This window comes from Aquila chrysaetos, chromosome 17, assembly GCF_900496995.4.
Source record: "Aquila chrysaetos chrysaetos chromosome 17, bAquChr1.4, whole genome shotgun sequence".
Lineage (NCBI taxonomy): Eukaryota > Metazoa > Chordata > Aves > Accipitriformes > Accipitridae > Aquila > Aquila chrysaetos.
The window spans coordinates 965,018-986,329 of NC_044020.1; the positions used below are offsets into that span (position 1 = coordinate 965,018).

The window sequence follows — 21,312 nt, forward strand, 5'->3', positions numbered from 1 at the left end:
CGTCCCCTCCCGTGGACGCCCTCAGGCGTCCCGCCCCCAGCCGGCTGAGGCACGGCAGCGCGCATGCGCCGCGCCCGCCGGAGGGAGGGTCCGCCGGCTAGGGGCGGGGGCGAGTGGCCACGTGACGGGAGGGCGGTCGCCACGGGGCGAGCGGGGGCGGCGGGCTGTAGCCTGGGTCTGCCCGGGGTGGGCGAGCGGGCGGGCGGGAGCCGCGGCGATGTCTTCCATCGCCTCCTACGAGAGCCTGGTGCACGCCGTGTCCGGGGCTGTGGTGAGCGAGCGGCTCGGGGTTCGCGCCGCGGAGCCGTTGCGGGCGGCTCCCGGTGTGTGTGTGTGGGGGGAGAGGGCGTCTGGCCTCGGCTGTGAGGGGACCGAGGGGTCTGGGGGGGGGGCGGCCGTGCCAGCCTGGCGGCGGGCGCTGAGGAGGTGGCAGGCCGCCTTAAAAGCTTTTGTTTGAGCGGGGGGCGGAGGGGGCTGCGCCGGGGGGGGGGCGGCCGCCGGGGGGGGTGAGGGCGGGCGGGCCCAGCAGGGCCGGGGTGAGGCGGCTGAGGCGGGCCCGAGGCCTTCAGCGGCGGGAGCGGGGCTCTGGGGTGAGGTGTGCCGCCTTAGAGAGCGAGCAGGTGAGCGTCCGGCGGTGGGCGTCGAGCTAGCTATGAAGACTTAACGCCTGCCAGAAGTTAAGGTCAGGGGAGAGCGCTTCAGCTGCCTGATCGGGCGAGTTGTACTGAGCATCCGCGTTCGGCGATTGTTTCGTAAATGCTTAGAAGTTGCGAAGCGTGAGGCAACGCTGAGGTGTTAAGCAAAACACAAAGCAAGCGCGGTGCAGCTAGAGGAGGTTTGTGTAGGTTATTGAATTACATTTTTCATGGGACGCTCGTAGATTAAAAAGTAGTGTTTGGTTTCTGTAGATTTCCCGGTGTGCCCAGCTCTTGAATGAATGAGCACTAGCTCTGCAGATGTCAAATCAGCCCTGTACTTCCAACAGATTAAGAATTTTAGTGCAGCGTAGCACGTTGGACCAGCAAGCTGATGCAGCTTTACTCCTTGGTTATTCCAGACTGGCAAGAACACCTAAATGTGTATTTTAGCAATTGCTGATCTACTGTTCTGGCAAAACTTCCTGTTCTAATTTGAGACCTTAAAAGATCTCCCAATGTCTTCTTTAGGATGAAAGTCACTAAATGTTATTGAACAATAATGGCTGATTCTAAAATGAAAAAAAGACTCTAAAGGGTGTTTTGTCTTTATCATAAGTAAACATGGGTTTGTTGTCTGCTTTTCAAAGTGTTTCAAGTTTGCTTATTTAAGTGTCAAAGGCAATGGGGATGTTAAAAAAATGGAACTCTCTCAAATGATCTCGTTATTGAAATACTGCTCGCTCTCCTTTTGCTGGCTTGTACAGAATTTGGTAATACTTTCTAGCCCTCGCTGTTAACTTCTCACTCTCATATACAGATCAATATAATCAGCCTGTGCTCCTGAGCAAAGTTTGTGGTATGAACTGACCTTATAAATCTGGCCATAAAACATGTAATGAAACAGCATCTTAAGTCCCTTGGTGGTGTTAATTAAATTAACAGAAATTCCCTATTGTATTTGAAGATGCTTATATCTCAGCAGTGATGTTGCTATGAAGGAACACAGGACTTTCTGGAGCCATTGGAATTCTGTACCCTTGTGACTTCCACTTGCTGTCACTAATATTCATATACAATTTAAAGCTCTGGAGCAAGAATCTTTTCCTTAAATGAGGTGCTTTTTTCTTTTTTTTTTTACTGCCTTATGCTGAAAACATTGATTTTTTTTTTTTTTTGTATAGTAAAGGTGTGCTCATTGACTTAGAGGTTTCTGTTTGCTGCAATAATATCTAAATTTTGGCAAGATCTTTGGCATGGGTACTAACTGTTCTGGTATTGTCTCACCATTTGTTTGAATTATTATAAAGCACACTGATGTGTGGATGTGATGCAAGAATTTAAAAAAAAAGAAAAAGCAACCCACAGAACTGTGCTGAGGTAATGCGAAGAACATGTCAGATCACAACATGATAATTTTTGTTCTAATGTGATGAAAGTTCATACATCTTCTCGGCTACCTAGTCAAACCTGAGACAAATGAATAGTTTTGTGAGCAGCAAAAAAAAATCAGTGCTTGATTTCCTGTGAACTTTAATTGAATTAGATAAGTATTCTTTAACTCTGTATACAGTTATAAAGTAACCTTCCTGTTACAAAAGCTGTAGGAATGAGAATTTTATAGGACTGGTATGGCAGTAGTCAAGCTGCTTTGCTTGACTCTGAATGTTGGCTGACAATATAATATTTTTTTATATATTTTACATTTGTTATTATTAATATTTTTTAGAAAACCTAACTTTAGGCTGTGGTCCTGCATGCCTCTTCTTGGCAGCAGTCACCTCAGGCTGTTTGTTCTGGCCACTGACTACCACCTCTTGGCTACTGCACAATTGTTTATGTGGTGCTGCAGCTGATCAGGGAACTGATCTGACTGAAGAAGTAGCCCAGCGGAAAAAGTTAGTTTTCAGCCAGCTTAGGTTCCTTGTCTGCGTCATCGTGTAGGTGCCCCAAAACTTATGCCACCAGAATGGAGGAGGCAGGGATGCAAATACAGTTGACCAAGAGCTGGATTGCTTAAGCCAGTTTGTACCTGTCCTAGCGATTATTCAGCAATAGCATGACTTGACTTGGCAAACTACTGAGATTCAGCGCCAACAGGGAGGTGGTGGGAAGGCAGGCAGTGAAGCCTCACCCCTTCAGCAGTACAGGGTCATACATATCAGCATATGTTCCTGCAATCAGTAACATGAGTTACTTTCCCTGCTGGTCTCAGGTGCAATTCAGTAAGGAATCTGAGCCCATCTCAAGGGTTTTTGTTGCTGGGGAAAGGTCTGCTCCTGTTCATCCCTTTCCTTTCCCTTACTTCTAACCGTGAAATCCTGTCTGCTCCATATGATGCTTCTGGCACTCTCCTCACCATGTAATTGAGTTGTTCCATTTATAAGCCCAGGAGAAAAGTAACTCTGCTTTTCTGAGTTTATTTCCCTCAATTTAGCAGAAGGAGGGGAGAGGGTACAAATTATCTTTTATTGGCAGTAATCTGTTAGCTGAGTTATCTCATGACATTCTGTTGAGCTATAGCTTCATGTATGTTTTAAGCCAGTTTGAGCCTGTAAGGCTCATTGTGTGGGAATGGTTCAAAGCTGTGTCGGGGTGGTTCAGACTACACATTAGGAAGCATTTCTTTACCGAGAGGGTGGTCAAGCATTGGAAGAGGCTTCATAGAGAGGTAGTCGATGCTCCATCCCTGTCAGCGTTTAAGAGCCATTTGGACAGTGCCCTTAATAATACACTTTAACTTTTGGTCAGCCCTGAAGTGATCGGGCAGTTAGACTAGGTGATTGTTGTAGGTCTAACTGAAATATTCTATTCTGTATCTTGTGTACACCCATTTGTCCTGTGTGCCACTACCCTGACTGTTTCCCTATTTCCATTTTCTGATTTTGAGTGCAAGTGCGTGTGTTGCTGTATGGCGGATTGCATTGAGAGTAGGATTCAGGATAAATCTCACTTCGGGAGGATGGAAGAAGGATAAATTGAGCAGGGGAAGGCTGGAACTTGTAGTCACTGTGGAGTTTTGTGGCTGTTTTGTGCATAGGTGTGTGTAACTGTTTTGAGGTTGGCTTCAGAGGTGCTGTAATGTAGCTGTCATTAGGAGGTGCATTTTGGCTCTTTCTGGCACTTCTTTTTATGCTGGCACTAGCCTTCTAGCTGGAATTTATTTTTTGCAAATTTTTAGTCAGATGGGTTCATTAATCCTGCTTGCTGTTCAGCTGCGTGCATAGTAGGTACCTAGAAAGAGCAGACACAGGACAATTATGTGGGAGAGCAAAACCAGCCCTTTGGGCTAGAGCCCAAACTAAATGGGTTAAAATAACCAGGTAATAATGGCCAAGTGTTTCCTTTCATCTGCTACCTGGTGTTATGAAAGCTGGAGAAACTTAAGTCTTGTTAAGACTTCAGCCAAGAGTTGTCTTAGTGAGGAAATACCACCTGAAAAATAATCCTTTGTTGCTGGTTGTAGAGATAGGTCCAAGCCACCTGCTCAGGAGCTGGAGTGTTTCCAGAGACAAAGCTTGCTTAAATGTATGGCGTAACATTGCTCCAGAAAAGTTCAAGTTGCACCGTGCAGGATGCTTTAAACACAGTGCTTGTGTGACTTGCTGTATCCCAGGCTTTCCCACTGTTTAAACAGTTTTCATGGCAACTAATGGAAGAGTGCCACAGCTTTAGCAGCCATTTAATGCATTTAATACTACTGTAGAGTGTTAACTGGTTTACACCCAGCCGGGGTCCTTTTGAGATAGATATCTTTTCCAAAAGCTGTGCAATATTAATGCTAGGGTACTAAAGAATGAAGAAGCTGAATGATGGTGGGGACAGAGAGGGAACAGCTGCTTGTATGGAAGATAAGGGCATTTGCAAATACAGTCTTTAACCCTGTTATAAAGGAGGGTGGCTGCTGGCTTTTCCACTTAGAGGCTTTAATGGTTGGATTGCACAGGAAGTGAAGAGAATGTTGGATTCACAAGAAGGGAATCTGGTGACATCTAGGTCATGATTTAATTCATCATATGTAATTTGTGCCTCAGGGGGTGCCTTGGTAGGCAGATCTTTATTGCCTAAATTGGAATTTAGTACAATGCTAGATAAGTCCTGAACTTGTACTATCAGTTTTTTAATGAATAAAAGTTTTGGTTTTTTTCTTAAGTCAAAACAATGTAGCACAATCATTGCTTGTGTCATAGTCGTCATCTTTTTTTAACCTGGACTTTGGGTACTGAGGCTAATAGGAGGTAGAGGAAGTGCAATATGTGTGTTTCCTGACACCCACTTTATCAGCTTTCAGACTTTAAAAACTTTCTTTTTGGGCAAAAAGCTTCTAATGTTTTTAATTTTAGCTTGATCTAATACAAGAGAAAAAAACCTTGTTTGTAAGCATGGCACCAAAACCCACTCCAAACAGACATTATGTATGGAGTTTATCCCCTTTTTCAACTTATTCAGTAGACTGGTTTCTGGGTGAGAAGTGAAGGGCTACAAGGAGTCTGGCAGACATCTGTACAAGCAACTGATACACTATATAGCCAGTTTATTTTGTTTTTCAGGGCAGTATGACTGCAATGACTGTATTTTTTCCATTGGATACAGCTAGGCTTAGACTTCAGGGTAAGTGTCAAACTAGTTTCTTTGTATGATGGTGTTTCTGTTCATCTTGGCTTGGGAACTTTCAAGGGTGGTTGTAGGGGGACCTATCTTGCATGAACAGGAATCTTACCTGTGTAACACTAACACTGTTTAATTACTAACACTATTTTTCCTGCTGAAGGTAATTTTCCCTTTTGGAAGTATTGGGCAACCTTTTAATTAGCTGAAAAGGCTGTGTGATCTGTGGCCAGACATGGCTTTTGAACGGTTATCTAAGACGAAAAAGAAAAATAAAGATGTGAGATTACACAGAATCACATTTGTGTGGTGTTGCTTTTGGCTGCTGAGAACACTTCAAAATGCAGGGGCAGTATCATGAAAAACTAGTCTAGAATTATTCCTGAGAATGGTTTAAAGGGAAAAGTCAGGGTTAGAACTGGGAGTAGGAACATCCAATATTTACAGAAATGCATCTGGGTACAAAATTTGTTGTTCTAATGCTCGTATCTTCTAATCAAAAGTCACAGAATCACCAAGCATTTTAGCACTGTGACTCAAGCGCTATTCAGAACTAGAGGGAGATCATCAGCAAGGTCATCAGAAACATGTGGCTGAGAAATGAGCACCATATCACTGTTGAGCAGCTTTCAATGCAGGAAGAGACAGTGTTTTGCTAAGGCTTAGCTGTTTGCAGATAAACTGTAAAAAATTGCTTTGCTAGTGGTGCTAGTCTGGAGTCCAAGGGAATGATTTTGAGAGCAGTTAGGCAGGCCCAATTCTAGTCCCTTACCTAAGGGGAACCTGTCTTCAGTTCATGTCACAACTCTCAGGTGAGGAATTGGTAACTACAGATACTCTGGTGCACAACAGAACCTGCTAGTCTGGGGAAGAATGAAAAAAGGAAGTAGCCTTGCCTAGCAAATAAAAATAAGGTGCTTTCTGGAATTGCTGCAGAAATAGGGAACGTCTATCCTTAATGAGGAAGAAGGAACATGCTTTTCTGGGGTATGTTCAGAATAGGAAGGTTAAGGACTTGAAAATGAATGCTAAAAATCAGAATAATCTAAAAGGTTGGTTCTTCTGTTTTCCAGTTGATGAGAAGCGGAAGTCTAAGACAACACCGGCAGTCCTATTAGAAATAATCAGAGAAGAAGGCCTGTGAGTAGATACTAATTTTCTGCTTGTCTTCATGTAGGCAAGCTCTAAAGCTCATTTGAATTTGCTTTTAAAGTGGAATAGTTAGCCTGTATCTCTGTGGACAGATTTTTACTCTGAATTAAAATGTCTCCATATAAGTGTGATATGACTTGCATAATCTTATGTGTTTGTCTTTAGCTAATTTGGATTAACTTCCTTGAGCGCCTTATGCAATCGATCTGTTCAGTGATGTAACTGTGCCTCCATTAGTGAGGTAGCTGTGCTTCCTCAGAAATGCAGGTTTGTATGCAAACGTAGCTTCATGTACCTGGATTATTGGGTATGTCCATTTCTTATAACCAAGATTAAGCTCTCAGGCAGCTGAGCCACTTTTAACAGGATAATTGAGATGTGTTTCCCAGTTGGAAGTTTTTTCTCCTCCGAAGCACGTGGAAGTAAACAGCAAGTGACTTTATGCTGGTGAGATTCAAGATCTATCTAAAAGCAGTTAACTTTCAGCAATGCTGTGCTTTAGTATTTGCCACACAGTCTGAGCTGAGCTGGGTGGGAAAAACAGTTGTACGTGTGTCCTTGTTACAAGTATTTTCCTAAGTGAATCCCTGGAACTCTTAAGTAGACCAGAGCTTCCAGGACATTAAAGCTGACAAAAGTTTTGCTTGGCCAATAATGTCTTGCCACCTTTGAACTTGAGCAGTTGACAGCTGTATGTGCGAGTACTTCTTGGTCAGTTGGTGATCTCTTTTGTTCATATTCCTGCATTACTTTTGTCACAGGGTGGCAAGTAAAGTTGAATTTTAAAAAAAAAAAAAGAGAGAGAAAAAAGTAAAAAAAAAAAAAAAAAAAGAAGTTAACTTTAGTGGAGAGACTGCAAAAGTGGTAATCCTACTTTTCCTGTGAAACAAAAATCAGTAATTCTGGCAAGAGGGGAACATTGTTTCTTCCAAAGGCATTGGGAAGGCCTCACTAAGCAATGGTACTAGTTTTAGAGATGTGTCTGGAATAATAAGCCCCTGAACAACAACAAATCTGAAATGTGATGTGACATCATAAACATCTCGTTCACATTACTTTGTAGAGTTTTATCTTGTACTTTTGTGAGACTGCTTTTCTCATCTAGATAAAGCAAATAGGTTTAGCTTTTCTAGGTCATATGAAAGGTGTTCACTGGTGTACACTGCGTTCTTAAGGTTGCAGTTTGGAATACAAACTTAGGTTTTATTTGTGTGCAGAGGTATTTGTATGTGAATTATGGATGCTAGCACTGACAATTTAAGTCATTAAAATAAACTCATGGTTTTTGTCTTAGCTTCATGCTTTGTACTGAAAGATGTTGTGTTTGAAAATCATCAATTGTTAATCAATCACGCAAAACCAAACTAACACTCTCAGTTAGAGGATGTGGTCCCCAGAGGGTATTTCTCCCTTTCTTTTCCAGCACAGAAGAGAGAGGTGATGCAAAAATTGTTTTAATTCTGCTCAGGTCTAACTGTATAGTCAGTTAATTTGTAATTGTAACTGTATGGTTAGCTAAGCCTGTAACTTCAGAAGCAGTCTTAATAATGTGGTGTATTCCCAGCTACATGAGAGGGAGAAGCACTTGATGCATCCAAGATGAAAAACTAGCATTTAGATTATAAGAACAGTCAGATGCTGCATTTACCAGCTTTGCATCTTTTATGGTCTCCTTCCTGGGGATCCTTAGATTCTGTGTATTCCCAATATTTTAATGAATACTAAAGAGCCTCCATGATCACTGCTGTTCATTGAAGAGATTTCTTATGCTCTTAACATGATACCAGTTCTCTACCTGTCCTGTGCAGCTTCAGTAAAGGTGCATATTACTGTCTTTTTTTGGATGTATTGCAGAACATGCTGGGGATGTAGGGCAGCTGTTGAGGTGTCACTGTTTTACAGGCTCATCAGGCCTGTCAGAGAAGGGAGCTTTGTTAGTTGACTGTTAGGAAATCATTGAGATAGATTTAGATGACACACAAACTATTATTATTATTGTTATTCACAACACCTGAAAAATAAAACAGCTGTGAATCATAAGGGGGTATTCAGTTTTTCAGCTGTGATTAATCTAGTTAATGTCTCTTTCTCATTTACCTGACTGATTTGCTCTGGACTTCACTGTGAGGCATTTATTAGAAATTCCTCTCACCTGCATATCTCATGCCCCAGGTTGCATCCTTTGGAAAACTCTCCTTGGTGGAGTATATTAATTTCAGTAACTAGTCTTCCATTCTTAAATTTTATGTGAGAATCCAGACATACTTTTTTTTGTCTTCCTTACACTAGGGTTTTTTTTTATTTTGTATTGAAGCAGTAGTTGTCTTTAATTTTTTTCCAGCTATGTTAAGCGTTGCTTTGTTTCCTTGGAGATGTGAACATCTCTCTACTGGGGTGTTATCTTTTGTATTGGACTGACAACTCTGTTTCTCAACAAAGATGAGAATTCTCCTATGTCTTGGTATGTTTTAGTATATGGTTTGAATGGACTGTATCAGTCTGTATGTTAACTTACATACTTCAAACATATATTCATCCCCTGGATGTTTGGAGTTTGCTGCTGGCTGTTGGTAGAGAGCAAATATGGTGGTAATACTCACTTTTGGAGTGACTGAGTCCCAAGCTTCTCACTGTACATTTATTGTACCTCTACAGCTCCTTTTCAATGGAATTATTCCCGATTAATTTATATTTATAAGTGCTTAATTTTTTTTGTGGTACAGTCAGGAATTTAGTATTGTATATAGTATACAGTATTGTATCTCTGGGACCCTCCACCAACATGTAAAATCAACCAGATCACATAAATACTTTGCTGATGCTTACCATGACTACTTCCTCTCCGTTAGGTTGGCACCATATCGAGGATGGTTCCCTGTTATCTCCAGCCTTTGCTGCTCCAATTTTGTTTATTTTTACACATTTAATAGTCTTAAAGCTCTCTGGGTCAAAGGTCAGCATTCAACCACTGGAAAAGACTTGGTTCTTGGGGTTGTTGCAGGTAATACTTAAAAATCTCAATTTCATCAAAAATGTATTTTTAGTATATTCTGTCTAGTGTTTTTCTTTATGAAGTCCATTGGAGGTCACAGTGAGTGCTTATGCCTCCCACTGTATGCAGACCTGCTTTGTTGTACAGCTCTGATTGCTCTTCTGTGTCCTCCCCACCTCATCGTCAGGTGCATAAACTGTTCCTGTTGTGAATTCTGGCACAAAGCACAGTGCTGCTGTGCTCTAGTATTTTATTTGTCTGGTATGTTGTTTACCATACTATCTAAGCATCATCACTGAGATGTTGAAGACAAGCGGCAGGGAGAGGTGATAGGTTTTTTTAGAGGAAAAGATAAGTGCCAATTCTGAAAAATTTTCGGTTACAATAAGTAAGAGTTTTAAATGTAAGCATTTGGGTGTCAGTTTCCAGACTTGTTTTTGGGTTGTCACCTGAAGGTGACAGTAAGTGCCTAGATGTATGGGGCTCCACGTGGAGGAGGGTGTAGTGAGTAGGGGAAGGCTTTTTGTTTACTTTTTGCTAGTTTCTTGTGCTTTCAGTGTAGGCACAATGAATGGTTGAATAGTTGGGGGAAAATAAGGATGGAAATTCCTAAGCTAGCTTTATCACTGGGGTAAAATTCCATATAATTACATTCTGGAACAAAGGCTACAGGAGTTAGGGTAACAGCTTGTCAGTTAAATGACTAGCTCTTCTTCAATGTCAGTAGTTTATATCTTTATAATGGAATAACATCTGGTGTAAATGGAAAAATTCCACTTAACGTGTTTACTAATTCTTCCTACCCATCTCTCATTCCTACTACTGGTAGCAAATACAGATTGGAAAAATACAGTTTAAAAAAAAAAAAAAATTCCTTTCCAGTCTGGAAAACAAAGTTTTATGACTTTTCCTTTAACTGAGTCTGGGTGAAAAATTACAAGTAGACTGTGCTCTAACCTGTTGCTCCTTAATGTAATCACACTGACTTTGGTTAAGAGAGATTAATGTGGCTTGCCTTTTCTAGTGCTTGATTTTGCTCAAAACTTCTTTTGAGAGCTGACTGTAGTGCTTATGAAGGATGCCGAAATAGTTATGTTTATATTCTGCTTTTCTGAACCCTTTTAAAGGAAAAGAAAAAGAACAAACAGGCACAATGTAGGTAGTAAAGTTTCACCTCTTTCAGATTTACTGTTCTTGATGGTTATGTAGTGTGTCCATCTCAATATAACGGAATAATTCAGTCTGTCACTCAGACTCCTACCAAAGCAACCGATGTAGAAGCAATTGCTAATTTCTGTGATGCAGATTAATAAGAAAGATCAGAAGCTTGTTTTTACATAGTTACTTCAAAGTAACTGCCTTGGTCATTACTGAGCAGGAGAGACCTGTACCAGGCGACTGCAGAAGTAATGTCACTTAATCCTTCTCCCCGTTGGTTTAGAACTGTATTTTGCAATACCTCATTGTTGCAGCCTTATGTATGCTTGTCTGTTTCTCTTCCCCCATCTTAATTTCTGATATTCAACTTTCAAGCTTTACTGTTGGGGTTTGTTATTGTGTGTAATCTCTTGCCACTTCTAAGCCTTACCTAAAATACTTGCAGAATCCTGTGTTTTCCACCTTAAGTGTACTTAGTGAATCTAGAAGCTAGATGTCCTCATTCTTTTGGCAGTGTAGGAGCTCTGTTCTGGTAATCAAGCTGCATGCACTTATCTGTTTTGATCTCTCCTTATAAAATAATCCTTCTAACCTTATCACCCTGTGTTTCTTTCTGAAAGTAGGCAGAGAGCAAGTCATCATGGAGTGAAGTAGGGCGTGAAAAAGTAGAGTATCTTGTGCTCCAGTGTGGTGTAGAATGCAGCATAGTAACAAATTCACTTAAGATTCCTTCAACATGTTCCTGTTTGGTGTGTTTTGTTGTTTGGGGTGGGAGATTTTTTTGTGTGTGAGGGTTTTTTTGGGGTTTTTTTTGTTTTGTTTAAGTTTTGGGGAGGAGTAGCAGAAATGTCTTCCCACTGCATGCAATCTCCTGACAACTAATTCATGGTGGGACTTTGGGGGGATACCTGAAGTAGCTCATTACAAATTACCAGTTTACTTTTCCCATATGCTGTGTTAATTTTTTTTTTTCCCTCTTCCTACCAGTAATTTCAGTAGCGTGTGAATCCCAGTAAGAGGGGATAAGAAAACATTTGAAATCTTTTTCCGGTTCTTGCTGATTTTCTTTGTGCTGTTTTGCATTAGGTGTAGTGAATGTACTCTTGACTACTCCTCTTTGGGTAGTGAACACACGTCTGAAGCTGCAGGGAGCAAAATTTAGAAATGAAGACATTGTACCAACCAATTACAAAGGTATAATAGGTAAGCACCTGTTGTTATCGTCAACCAAAGAGAAGTTCATTAAATGAAATATATCAAGGACACTGATGTTTGAAGACTTCTATTCATGTAACCAATTTCACCCTGGAATCTCTATGCTTCCCTATCACTTTGCAGTCATTGAGTTTTACAGGAAACTGGACTTGGCCATTTCTGATGATAACTAAGAGTTTGTAGTATGCACACCTGTAACTAAAATACATTTTGCAAAGGCAGGTGTCTTATATAAATACTGGAGTAGTAGTGAGCCCAGTGAGGTGGTAGCTGGGAGTCTGAGTTTAGACAGACAATCTGCAAATTAAACTTCACTCACCTTAATCTCTTAATCACCCACATGTTCAGGCTGTCTTCCTTTTAAAAGTAAATAAGTGAATAAATATTGTTGTTTTGAAGAAGGTTTAGAAGACCTTAATGTTGATGCTGAGCTTGTACTAAAGAGAGCAGGGTGTCTGTGCAGATTATAAGCTTTGTTTACTTTAATGGTGATGTGAGCAAGAACCATCTTTGTCACTATTTTTCTGTTAACTTCCAGATTAGAATGGAAGGTAAAAAAAGTTGTGTAAAAGACTGCAGTGGATTTTTATACACTTTGAATATTAGGCTTTAAGTTTAACTTTTCTTATCTTCTACAGTCAGAATTTTGTACTCAAAATTTTAATAATTTTTTTTCTACCTTTCTTCTCAGATGCCTTTCATCAGATAATACGAGATGAAGGAGTTGTAGCTTTATGGAATGGTACTTTCCCCTCCTTGCTGCTGGTCTTCAATCCTGCTATACAGTTCATGTTTTATGAAGGCTTTAAACGGAAGCTTTTGAAAAAGCAGCTGCAAGTGAGTATGTTTTGAGGCCAGGTGATGGACATGCTGTCTTATAAGACAGGTTCTTTGACATGTGTTACTTGAATGAATTCAAAAATGTAGGTTTGGTTTTGGTTCTTGTGTTTTTGAGGGTTTTTTTGAGTTAGTATATCTTCTAAAAAAGATCTGTCATCGTGAAGTGAGACATGAATCTTTCATGTCCCTAGGGAAGATATTCCTGTGATGAATTCCTCTTCCTGTAAAAATAAAACTGCACCTCTTGTCCACATTTGTTTAGCTTTGGTCACAGGTCTTGATTTAAAGTAGATATTTCAATTCTAATATTTCTGTTTTATAAATATGTACCTACAGACTGTTTTGAAGTCACCTCTTAACCCTTTCTCCAGTAAATCAAGTATACTGAGCCTTTGAAGTATCACAGATTTGTTCTGGACCCTGTCATTTTAATAACACTTTTTTCCTGAAGCCCTCAATTTTTCAATACCTTTTTTGCAAGGATGGACACTAGGATTGAACATAGTGTTGCAGCCATACCTCCCTGATTCTTTAAATAGATAGAATCATTTTTCTGTCCCTGCTTTATAGTCCTTGTCTTTTTCTTTATTCTTTTTTCTCTATATCAGGTATAGCAGCTCACCTGAACTCGCATTCCTTTTATGTTCTAGCAAATTGAAGAGCATTTGTGTTACATTTTAGGATAATATCATAATGTATTATGTGTTTAAGGTGCAGTGCTTTGCTGTTAATTTGTGACTTTAGAATGCATTTGGCTGTATTAAAATGTTAGATCATATCAGTATGTTACAAAGCCGTCTTGTTTTTCCTCAAGACATAGTGAAATTATTTTTACGTGAGATTTTGCTTCATAAATGAGGCTTGGGGTTTTTACCATCTTTAGGCAACACTGCAGCTGTAGTACTGTATTTGTGCCTGATGGATCTATCCAGTTACATTATGGACAATACATTTTTTGAGTGATGAGCTGAGCTTCCTTCTGCATTGTTATTTGCCTGTTGACTAATTGCTATATTTATTTCTTGTGTTTCTTTTAAATTACTTAGTTCTAGCTTAAATTAGGGCATGTTTTGTCCATGATCATCAGAGAGGGAAAATACTTTTTTCCCCTAGCAATGGTCATTTTTATTTTGGACAACATTTTTCTTTCTATTTGATCTTTTCGAGATTGTCTTAAGTACATCAGATTGACTGTTTTAAGATGTGCATGTGTGTGCATATTTCTGATTGCAATCAACATATTTTGCAAATTCGGAGTTTTGATATGGGCACCTGCTTATTTTCAGTGATTAATTCACACTGTTAAACTGAGATGCACTGTAATCAGCTTAGGCTATAACAATCTATTTGGTGCATCGTAGACCAGTGTGGGCTTTGGAGGTGGGGATGGGCTACCAGCAGGTGTTCTTAACTAATAGGGGATGAGATTTAGCCTGTGTCATCAAGACTAAAATTCTGCCTGATAGCGTAGTGATTATGTCTCAGGATTATAGAGTGATGTTCAAGGAATCTTTCACTGTCACCTTTTCACGAGTGCCTTGTGACTTGTTAATTTAAATGTTGCAAAGGCTGAAATGCTTATTGATTGATGGTATGTTTAAATGCTACTTTGCTATCTTTTGTCTGCTGTCAGTGCTTTAAATTGGTGTAGTTGTATGGCTTTATCTTCACAATGTTTTAGTAACCTAGTTATAGTGAGAAATGCAAAAGCTTGTGAGTAGGTAGAAGTTACAAATGAACTTTACTTGCGGGGAACTGAGTTGTTTGAACTATAACTAACTCTTTAAAATGAGAAAACCCAGAGACTTCATGAAATCTTTATGCCAAAGATACTTAGATAACCCAGAAGGCAGGTACCAATACAAAATCCCCAAACATATATGGGTAACTGGCTGTTCTGGTACTATGTGGAAGTAATGTGTTCTTTATCTGTTGAATAGCTCACATCTTTGGATGCTTTTGTCATTGGTGCAATAGCCAAAGCAGTTGCCACCACCCTCACTTATCCTCTGCAGACAATACAGTCAATTCTGCGGGTAAGTAATAATTTCATTTCAGGGTAACTGCCTCTGAGTTGTTCTGTATAATGCAAGCCTTGTTCAAATGGCTCATTTTCCTTTGTGTTAACAAACCCATCATTTTGAGAGCTCCTTTTGCACAATGCAGGTCACTGATAATGATGCCTCTCTTCTTTGATCCTGTACTGACAGGGTCTGATGGAACTTGGTGTTACTGGTGCACATTTGTTTCAAGTAGCTGGTAGGATTGACAACATAATGCATGGATACAGTGTCTCACAGAAGCTGATGCACCATACTGCTTTTAGGCACTACAAAAATGTAGATTTACTTCTTTGAACATAAATAGAAAATGTGTCAAGTGGGAAGTTAAAATTAAATCCTCTAAACCCAGTTTGTTTCCAGATGACCTAGGGTAATCCAGAAAAAGTTCTATTCATAGGTTTTGTTTTATTCAGATGATGGCCTGACCTTGTCAGTAGCCAGAATGTGATTCATCAGGGGAAGCTGAGCTCCCTCATAAATAATATCTTTAACCACTTGCCCAGCCTTGTACGCTAATTGTAGTGGTAATGGAAACACTTGCATTTATTCTCACTTGCAATTTGTGTGTATGCTGGATAATGCTGCTACCTTCAGTATGTACCAATGTTGTTGTAATATTGAAACAAGACAAAGTTGGGGATGGGGAAGAGACCTGGCCATACATAAGCAAGCATATTGTACTCTAATTTCTGTGCTTGTTAATCTATTTTTGTAAGCTGTTTCTTGATGATTTTTATAGCAGTTAAATATTAATATATGTTTCCACATGAAATACAATGCTATTTTCCTAAGCAAGGAAAAGCCCTAACTTACATGTATGGTAAAGCTGTTATATATGTTCTAAAACTTGTATAAATTTGGAGAATTAGCTGAATTTATTGAACGTGAGCCTTCCATGTTCAGGGTATCACTTTTCAGACTTGTCTAATACGGGATTTTTTCTTGTTAATTGTTCATCTGGAAAAAGTGATTTTCATGCAAGTTTTGTAATTATTTTAGTTTTTCTTCTCTACTTAGAGTGTACTAAATGTATTTTGATTTTTGATAGCCTGTAAAAAGATAGTTTGTATGCCATATTTCAGACCAACAGGACTTGAATATACTTACTGTGTGGTTGCTGCTACCCTGAAAAGACACTAGACAATTTTGTGTCTGCACAGCTTTCTACTTCACCAACCTAATGGTGCACAAAATGGCATCTGCATTTGTTGTGGTTTAACCCCAGCCAGCAACTAAGCCCCATACAGCCGCTCGCTCACTCCCCCACAATGGGATGGCAGAGAGAATCGGAAGGGTAAAAGTGAGAAAACTCATGGGTTGAGATAAAGACAGTTTAATAGGTAAAGCAAAAGCTGCGCAAGCAAGCAAAGCAAAACAGGGAATTCATTCACCACTTCCCATGGGCAAGCGGGTGTTCAGCCATCTCCAGGAAGGCAGGGCTCCATCACGCGTAAGGGTGACTTGGGAAGACAAAAGCCATCACTCCAAACATACTCCCTTCCTTTTTCTTCCCCCACCTTTATACGCTGAGCATGATGTCATATGGTCTGGAATATCCCTTGGGTTGGTTTGGGTCAGCTGTCCTGGCTGTGTCCCCCCCCCCAACTCCTTGTGCCCCTCCAGCCTACTCACTGGCAGGGCAGCACGAGGAGCAGAAATGGCTTTGACTCTGTGTAAGCCCTGCTCAGCAGTAACAAAAACATCCCTGTGTGGTCAACACTGTTTTCAGCACAAATCCAAAACATAGACCCATACCAGCTACTGTGAAGAAAATTAACTCTGCCCCAGACAAAACCAGCACAGCATTGTAGATGTGTCAGCCATATTGTAGTTTTTGTCAGCAGTCATCTTTTCTGAAGTTTTCATAACTCTTTGTGATCAGCTGAGCTAGTGCCTTCATTCGATGTCTTACCCTGTTTTAAAAGCCTGGACTTACCCATCTCATGAGTTAAACTAGTAACGCAGACTTCTATTGCTGAAGTGACAGATACAGAAAAAAAAATCAAGCAAATATAGCTTGCTTTGGATAAGTTGCAACATCGGTCTGTTTTTAATTTGTGATGCGTTTTCTGCTGTGTGAAGGAGAACTGGAAGGAAAGTTGGAGTGCTCTCTTTTAGCCTTAGCATTCCACAGCAGTGCCATTTTCCTGGGGCTACATCAATAGAACAGCTTCAACCCTCAGTCCTTTCCATGTTTGCTATAGAAATGGTTACAATCTTGGACTATTACTTCATGTTTTGTCTGTCGTCTTTTGGCTTTTTGAACAAAATTTTTCTGTCTTTTGGTGACAGTGTCATTCCTTTAAAAAACGGCAGCTCTGGTAAGTTGTGCTGCTAGCTTGATGTACTAACCAGCTGCTGCCTACTGCTCACCTCAGCTGAAGTCAGCTGGCTCACTGCTGGCTTGCCGGAGCAGTGGCGAGTTGCCTTTCTGCTAGAGCACAGCTAACCATCAGTGTCCAGTGGTGGTGGGATTTTTCTCACAGTGGCCCACTGTGAAACAGTGGCCTGTATTCTACTTCTCAGTGCCAGTCCATCCTCTCCCTGTGATGACGGGGAATACAAGGACCCTAGCTCTAGTTCTGCAGTCACTAGTGGTGACTTCTTTCCCTTTGCTCTATGAAAGAAGTAATAGCCAGAAACCCTGAACATTTCTGGCAGGAACAGCAGAAACAGGCATCTGGGATACCTGTCCTGTCCAGTTCAGACTTGCACTACTTCGTAATGTGATGTTTAAAAAAACAGTTATGAATCAAGGTTTAGTATTTTCAGAAATAACATTCTGCATTAAGTATACTTTGTATAGTTGTGGGGGTTTTTTGAAACAATTTTAGCAGATTTACACACAAGCTAATACAATCTCAATATAATTCATAAAAACGCATCATAATTAAGTTCTATCATTAGAGTAGAAGTACAGGACTCTTTTGAACCTTAAACCTTTAGAAATTTACTATTTTTTGAAAGTTAGGATTCTTCGTAATGAAGTCTCTACACCTTTGCTTTCAACTTTTTGGCAAAGCGCTTATCTTGCTTCCATATAATGAACAGTTATCCTGTGTAATTGATAGTAGTAAGCAGCTTCCAGCCTTGCCATTTGGGATGTCTATTTCCTTTTCAGTCATTAAAAATACATGGCATGGGTGCTACTCATTATGCAGTAAAACGGTTCTTTAGCCTGTGTGTTGGTAAACAGTGGATAAATTAAAATTGCCTCTGGAGAAATAGCAATACTGTTAATGTTCTTAGTGATCCTGTGTGAAAAAGTTCTCTTTAAAACTCAAGCTTCTTTCCTCTAGCGTAGAGAACGCTAGTTCCTTTGGGAAATCTTCTGCAGTAATCAGTGAAGTATTGATGTCTTAGGGAGAAATGAACTTTTTTTTCTGCCTTTGTTTGAGCCTTTGTTTGCAGTACAAAAACAGTCCGATGGTGGAGAAGAGAGGAGAAGGAAGCACCTAATCCTGGTGTAGTTTGGAAGCCTATGAGTAATCTGGACAGCAACTGGAGTTGTACCTTGGAACCTAGTTAGCAATTTTTTGGGGGTGTGTCTGAGTCTTCGACAATAATCCTTAACATTGATTTATCAATATCAAATTAGTTGCTGATGAGAAGATCGTGGATTGTGAGCACATATTTGCCTAATAAAGAGAGATTTCCAATAGCGTTCTGTTGCTGCTGTTTCCATCTGAGTTCTTAAGACATACAGCAAGGGACCTGTGTCATCCTGGCATTTTTTCAGAATTTCTGAACTGCCTGAATCTGCTTGCATACTCTACCTACTGTCAAGGGTAATTTATGGCTAAGAAGTAGCAGTTGCCTGAGTAAGTTCTGGGAGAAACTCATCCACAGGCAGTCGCTCAAGTTCACCTTTCTTGGCACAGAAGCATAATACAGGCTTCAAAAGCTATGTGGCTATGTTGTTATAAATACAAGTGTGGCAACCCTTGTATATTAATAATTCATAGTTATGGCTTGCTGACAGTACTATTGACCTGTGTCAGATAAGAGTATTGATGAATGTTAGAAAAGGAGTTGCTGAAATTGCTAGTTTAATTCCAAGACATAAAATTACAGCAGCAGCTATCTTGCCTGCTGAAAAACTGTTTGGGGATAAGCCAACACAGTAAGTGAGAGAGAAGTATTATTTAGGCCAGGTAGGTGGATCAGTTTTGGATTCTTCTACAGCAGTTAACATGTAAATGTTTTGCTCCAAGACCCTTGCTGGGCAGATAAATTTTGGGTTCAACTATGCAACCTCAATGTAAAGATTTGTTAAGTGAAAGCTGAGCAAGTCAGAAAGAACTTGCTTTGAATGTCATATGCCTATTAAGACTCTGCAAATTATGCTTTGGAGATAGTGAAAACTTTGCTCTAGAGCAACTAAAAGAGAGCAAGTATGGCCATGTGTAACGCTTTCTTGGAATCTATCTTAAACCCAACCAAATTACTGTAGCACATACTGTTTTAATGCCCTGCTATGTAAAGTTCAATAGTGTGAGCTTTGGCCTCAGTTCTTCACTGATGGCTAGTATAACCTGGAAAATGTTAAAAGAGGTTTAAGATAGGCTCTCCAGATTTTATGCATATGTTGGGTTCTCTGCCTCGTGCCATGGTGAGATAGTACAACAAAATGCTCTTCCTTTTTTTCAGTTTGGACGCCACAGGTTGAACCCAGAGAACCGAACACTAGGCAGTCTTAGAAATGTTCTTTACCTTCTTCAACAGAGAGTGAGGTGAGCTTTCTGGGTTTTTTCCTAACATGATATAGAAGACTTGAGTATTACTAATATGTTAAAAATGCTGCTGGATCTGACTTTTGTTTCTTTTTGCCTGCTGTAAACTTGCCATTTGAGTCAACCTGGTTTTTGTAATATATCGCGGAATAAGTACACAAAACCAAATTCTCCTCAATACCTGTACAGTAAGTGGCATCAAGAATATCTATGAATACTAATTAATTCACCTCTCGTCTTGAAAAGAAGCAAGTTTCTTGCACAAAAGACTTTCTGCAGAGTTTTCTCTTTAAAATATTATTAAACATAGCTGGCACTCAAGAAATCAAGAATGACTTTAAGATTCTTACAGTTGTCATTAACTTGTGATACTTGCAGTGTAGCTATTTACTTACAGAAGAGTATTTACGCTTGTTTTCTTGGTTTTTTTTTTTTTTTTTTTTTTTTTTCCTTAGGCGTTTTGGATTAATGGGACTCTACAAGGGCCTTGAAGCAAAGCTCCTGCAGACAGTCCTTACTGCTGCTCTTATGTTCCTAGTGTATGAGAAACTGACTGCTGCAACCTTCACCGTCATGGGATTAAAGCATTCGCGCAGACATTGAAAAAGGAACCTATGCCAAAGATTGTGGGGTCTGGAAAACACGTTCCATTTGAGACCAGGCTGGGTAACAAAGGGTCCTCACTTCCTCTTTTTCTCTTTCTTTCTAACCACCTCCATCTCCATTATTTGGAGAGAGTTGGAATACACTCTATGGGACCTGTTGCCATGAATTCAGGGATAGCCTGTTCCCTACTCTTCTGTGGACTCACTGTGTTAAGAAACAAAGTAGAGACCTTATTTAAGCACTTGACATGAAATTTTAACTACTATACGATTTGGTTGACATTCTTGGCAAGAATGAGTATCTCACTATGCTTTCTTGTTTTCCCTCAAATCATCCTCAACTATTTTTCTATCTTTACCTTCTGTCAGCAACTGGTGGGGCTGGTTTCATGTTAACTTCCTTGGTCTGTGTTTATGTCACTTCATGTTTGGTTCATTAAAATAATTCATAAAGAACAAGATTTTTGACATAATTTTCTTGTAACTTCAAGTATGTTTGTGGCACAGAATGATAGGTTATTGCCCTAAATATCTGGTGGCGAGATTTCTGAACTGCTAGAACGTACATTACCAGTGAGTAGGCACACTGCCTTCTTGAATCCACCTATTTTGAATCTTGAAAATTTTGAATGCTGATACTGGCTAGGTAGGAGGAGCATAACCTTGTGCTTTTTCAAGCTGAGTACCTCAAACTGCTTCAAGAAAATGGACTTGCTACACAGAAATACGTGAAGTTCTGTAACTCCGTTCCTTGTGAGAATATGTGAATTCATGCCATGTTCTCATGCAGACAGGGAGCACTACCCTATGCTTCAGAAGTGATATGCCCTCTCAAAAATGTGCTTTAATTATTTTTCCACTGATCTTCCCAGACGCTTTCCTGACCATAAAGCACAAAGGTCATAACCGTTGTCCCAGTTAATGTAAGTGTGTATGTTCTTTTTGCATAGTTTTGCTCAGTAGTCCTAGGCCATAAAATCCAAATAAATCCTGCTGTGTCCATCATTGAGTTTGCAGTAGGATTGTTCTGAAGAACAGTTTTATATATTTGAAGTATTGAGAAATTCCATGGTAGTTTAACACAAAGAATGTCTGGGAAAAGAATTAAGTGCTGCAGGAAATAGGTTAGTGAATTGCTAAATGGCACCCTTTTTTGGGTCTCAATTGAGTCAATTCTAAGTATGACATTGGAATTCAGTTCTGCAGATAATGCTGTCTTTTGAACAAGAATAAAAACTTTACCACTTACTGCTGCTTTTAAGAGTATTGGGAGTATCTGTGTACAGGAAAAACACTCTTAATTCAGTGCTG

The 21,312-nt window shown here is 40.0% G+C and overlaps 1 protein-coding gene across 1 annotated transcript; it reads left to right on the forward strand.

Annotated features, from left to right (window-relative positions):
* The first annotated feature begins 122 nt into the window (after positions 1 to 122).
* On the forward strand, positions 123 to 20,454 carry SLC25A17 (solute carrier family 25 member 17). The gene is made up of 9 exons (XM_030041196.2): positions 123 to 271; positions 5,186 to 5,246; positions 6,317 to 6,383; positions 9,245 to 9,396; positions 11,632 to 11,748; positions 12,452 to 12,597; positions 14,541 to 14,636; positions 19,314 to 19,396; positions 19,852 to 20,454. Exons 1-9 carry the CDS (start codon positions 218 to 220, stop codon positions 19,997 to 19,999), a joined length of 924 nt encoding a protein of 307 aa, XP_029897056.1. The 5' UTR covers positions 123 to 217; the 3' UTR covers positions 20,000 to 20,454.
* Positions 20,455 to 21,312: the final 858 nt, after the last annotated feature.

Bases quoted from the DNA above. Each gene is read 5' to 3' on its own strand.
- SLC25A17 (XM_030041196.2), top strand. From the start codon at position 218: ATGTCTTCCATCGCCTCCTACGAGAGCCTGGTGCACGCCGTGTCCGGG. The intron at 272-5,185 runs GTGAGCGAGCGG...TTTGTTTTTCAG, and splicing joins ACGCCGTGTCCGGGGCTGTG to GGCAGTATGACTGCAATGAC. The intron at 6,384-9,244 runs GTGAGTAGATAC...CCTCTCCGTTAG, and splicing joins ATAATCAGAGAAGAAGGCCT to GTTGGCACCATATCGAGGAT.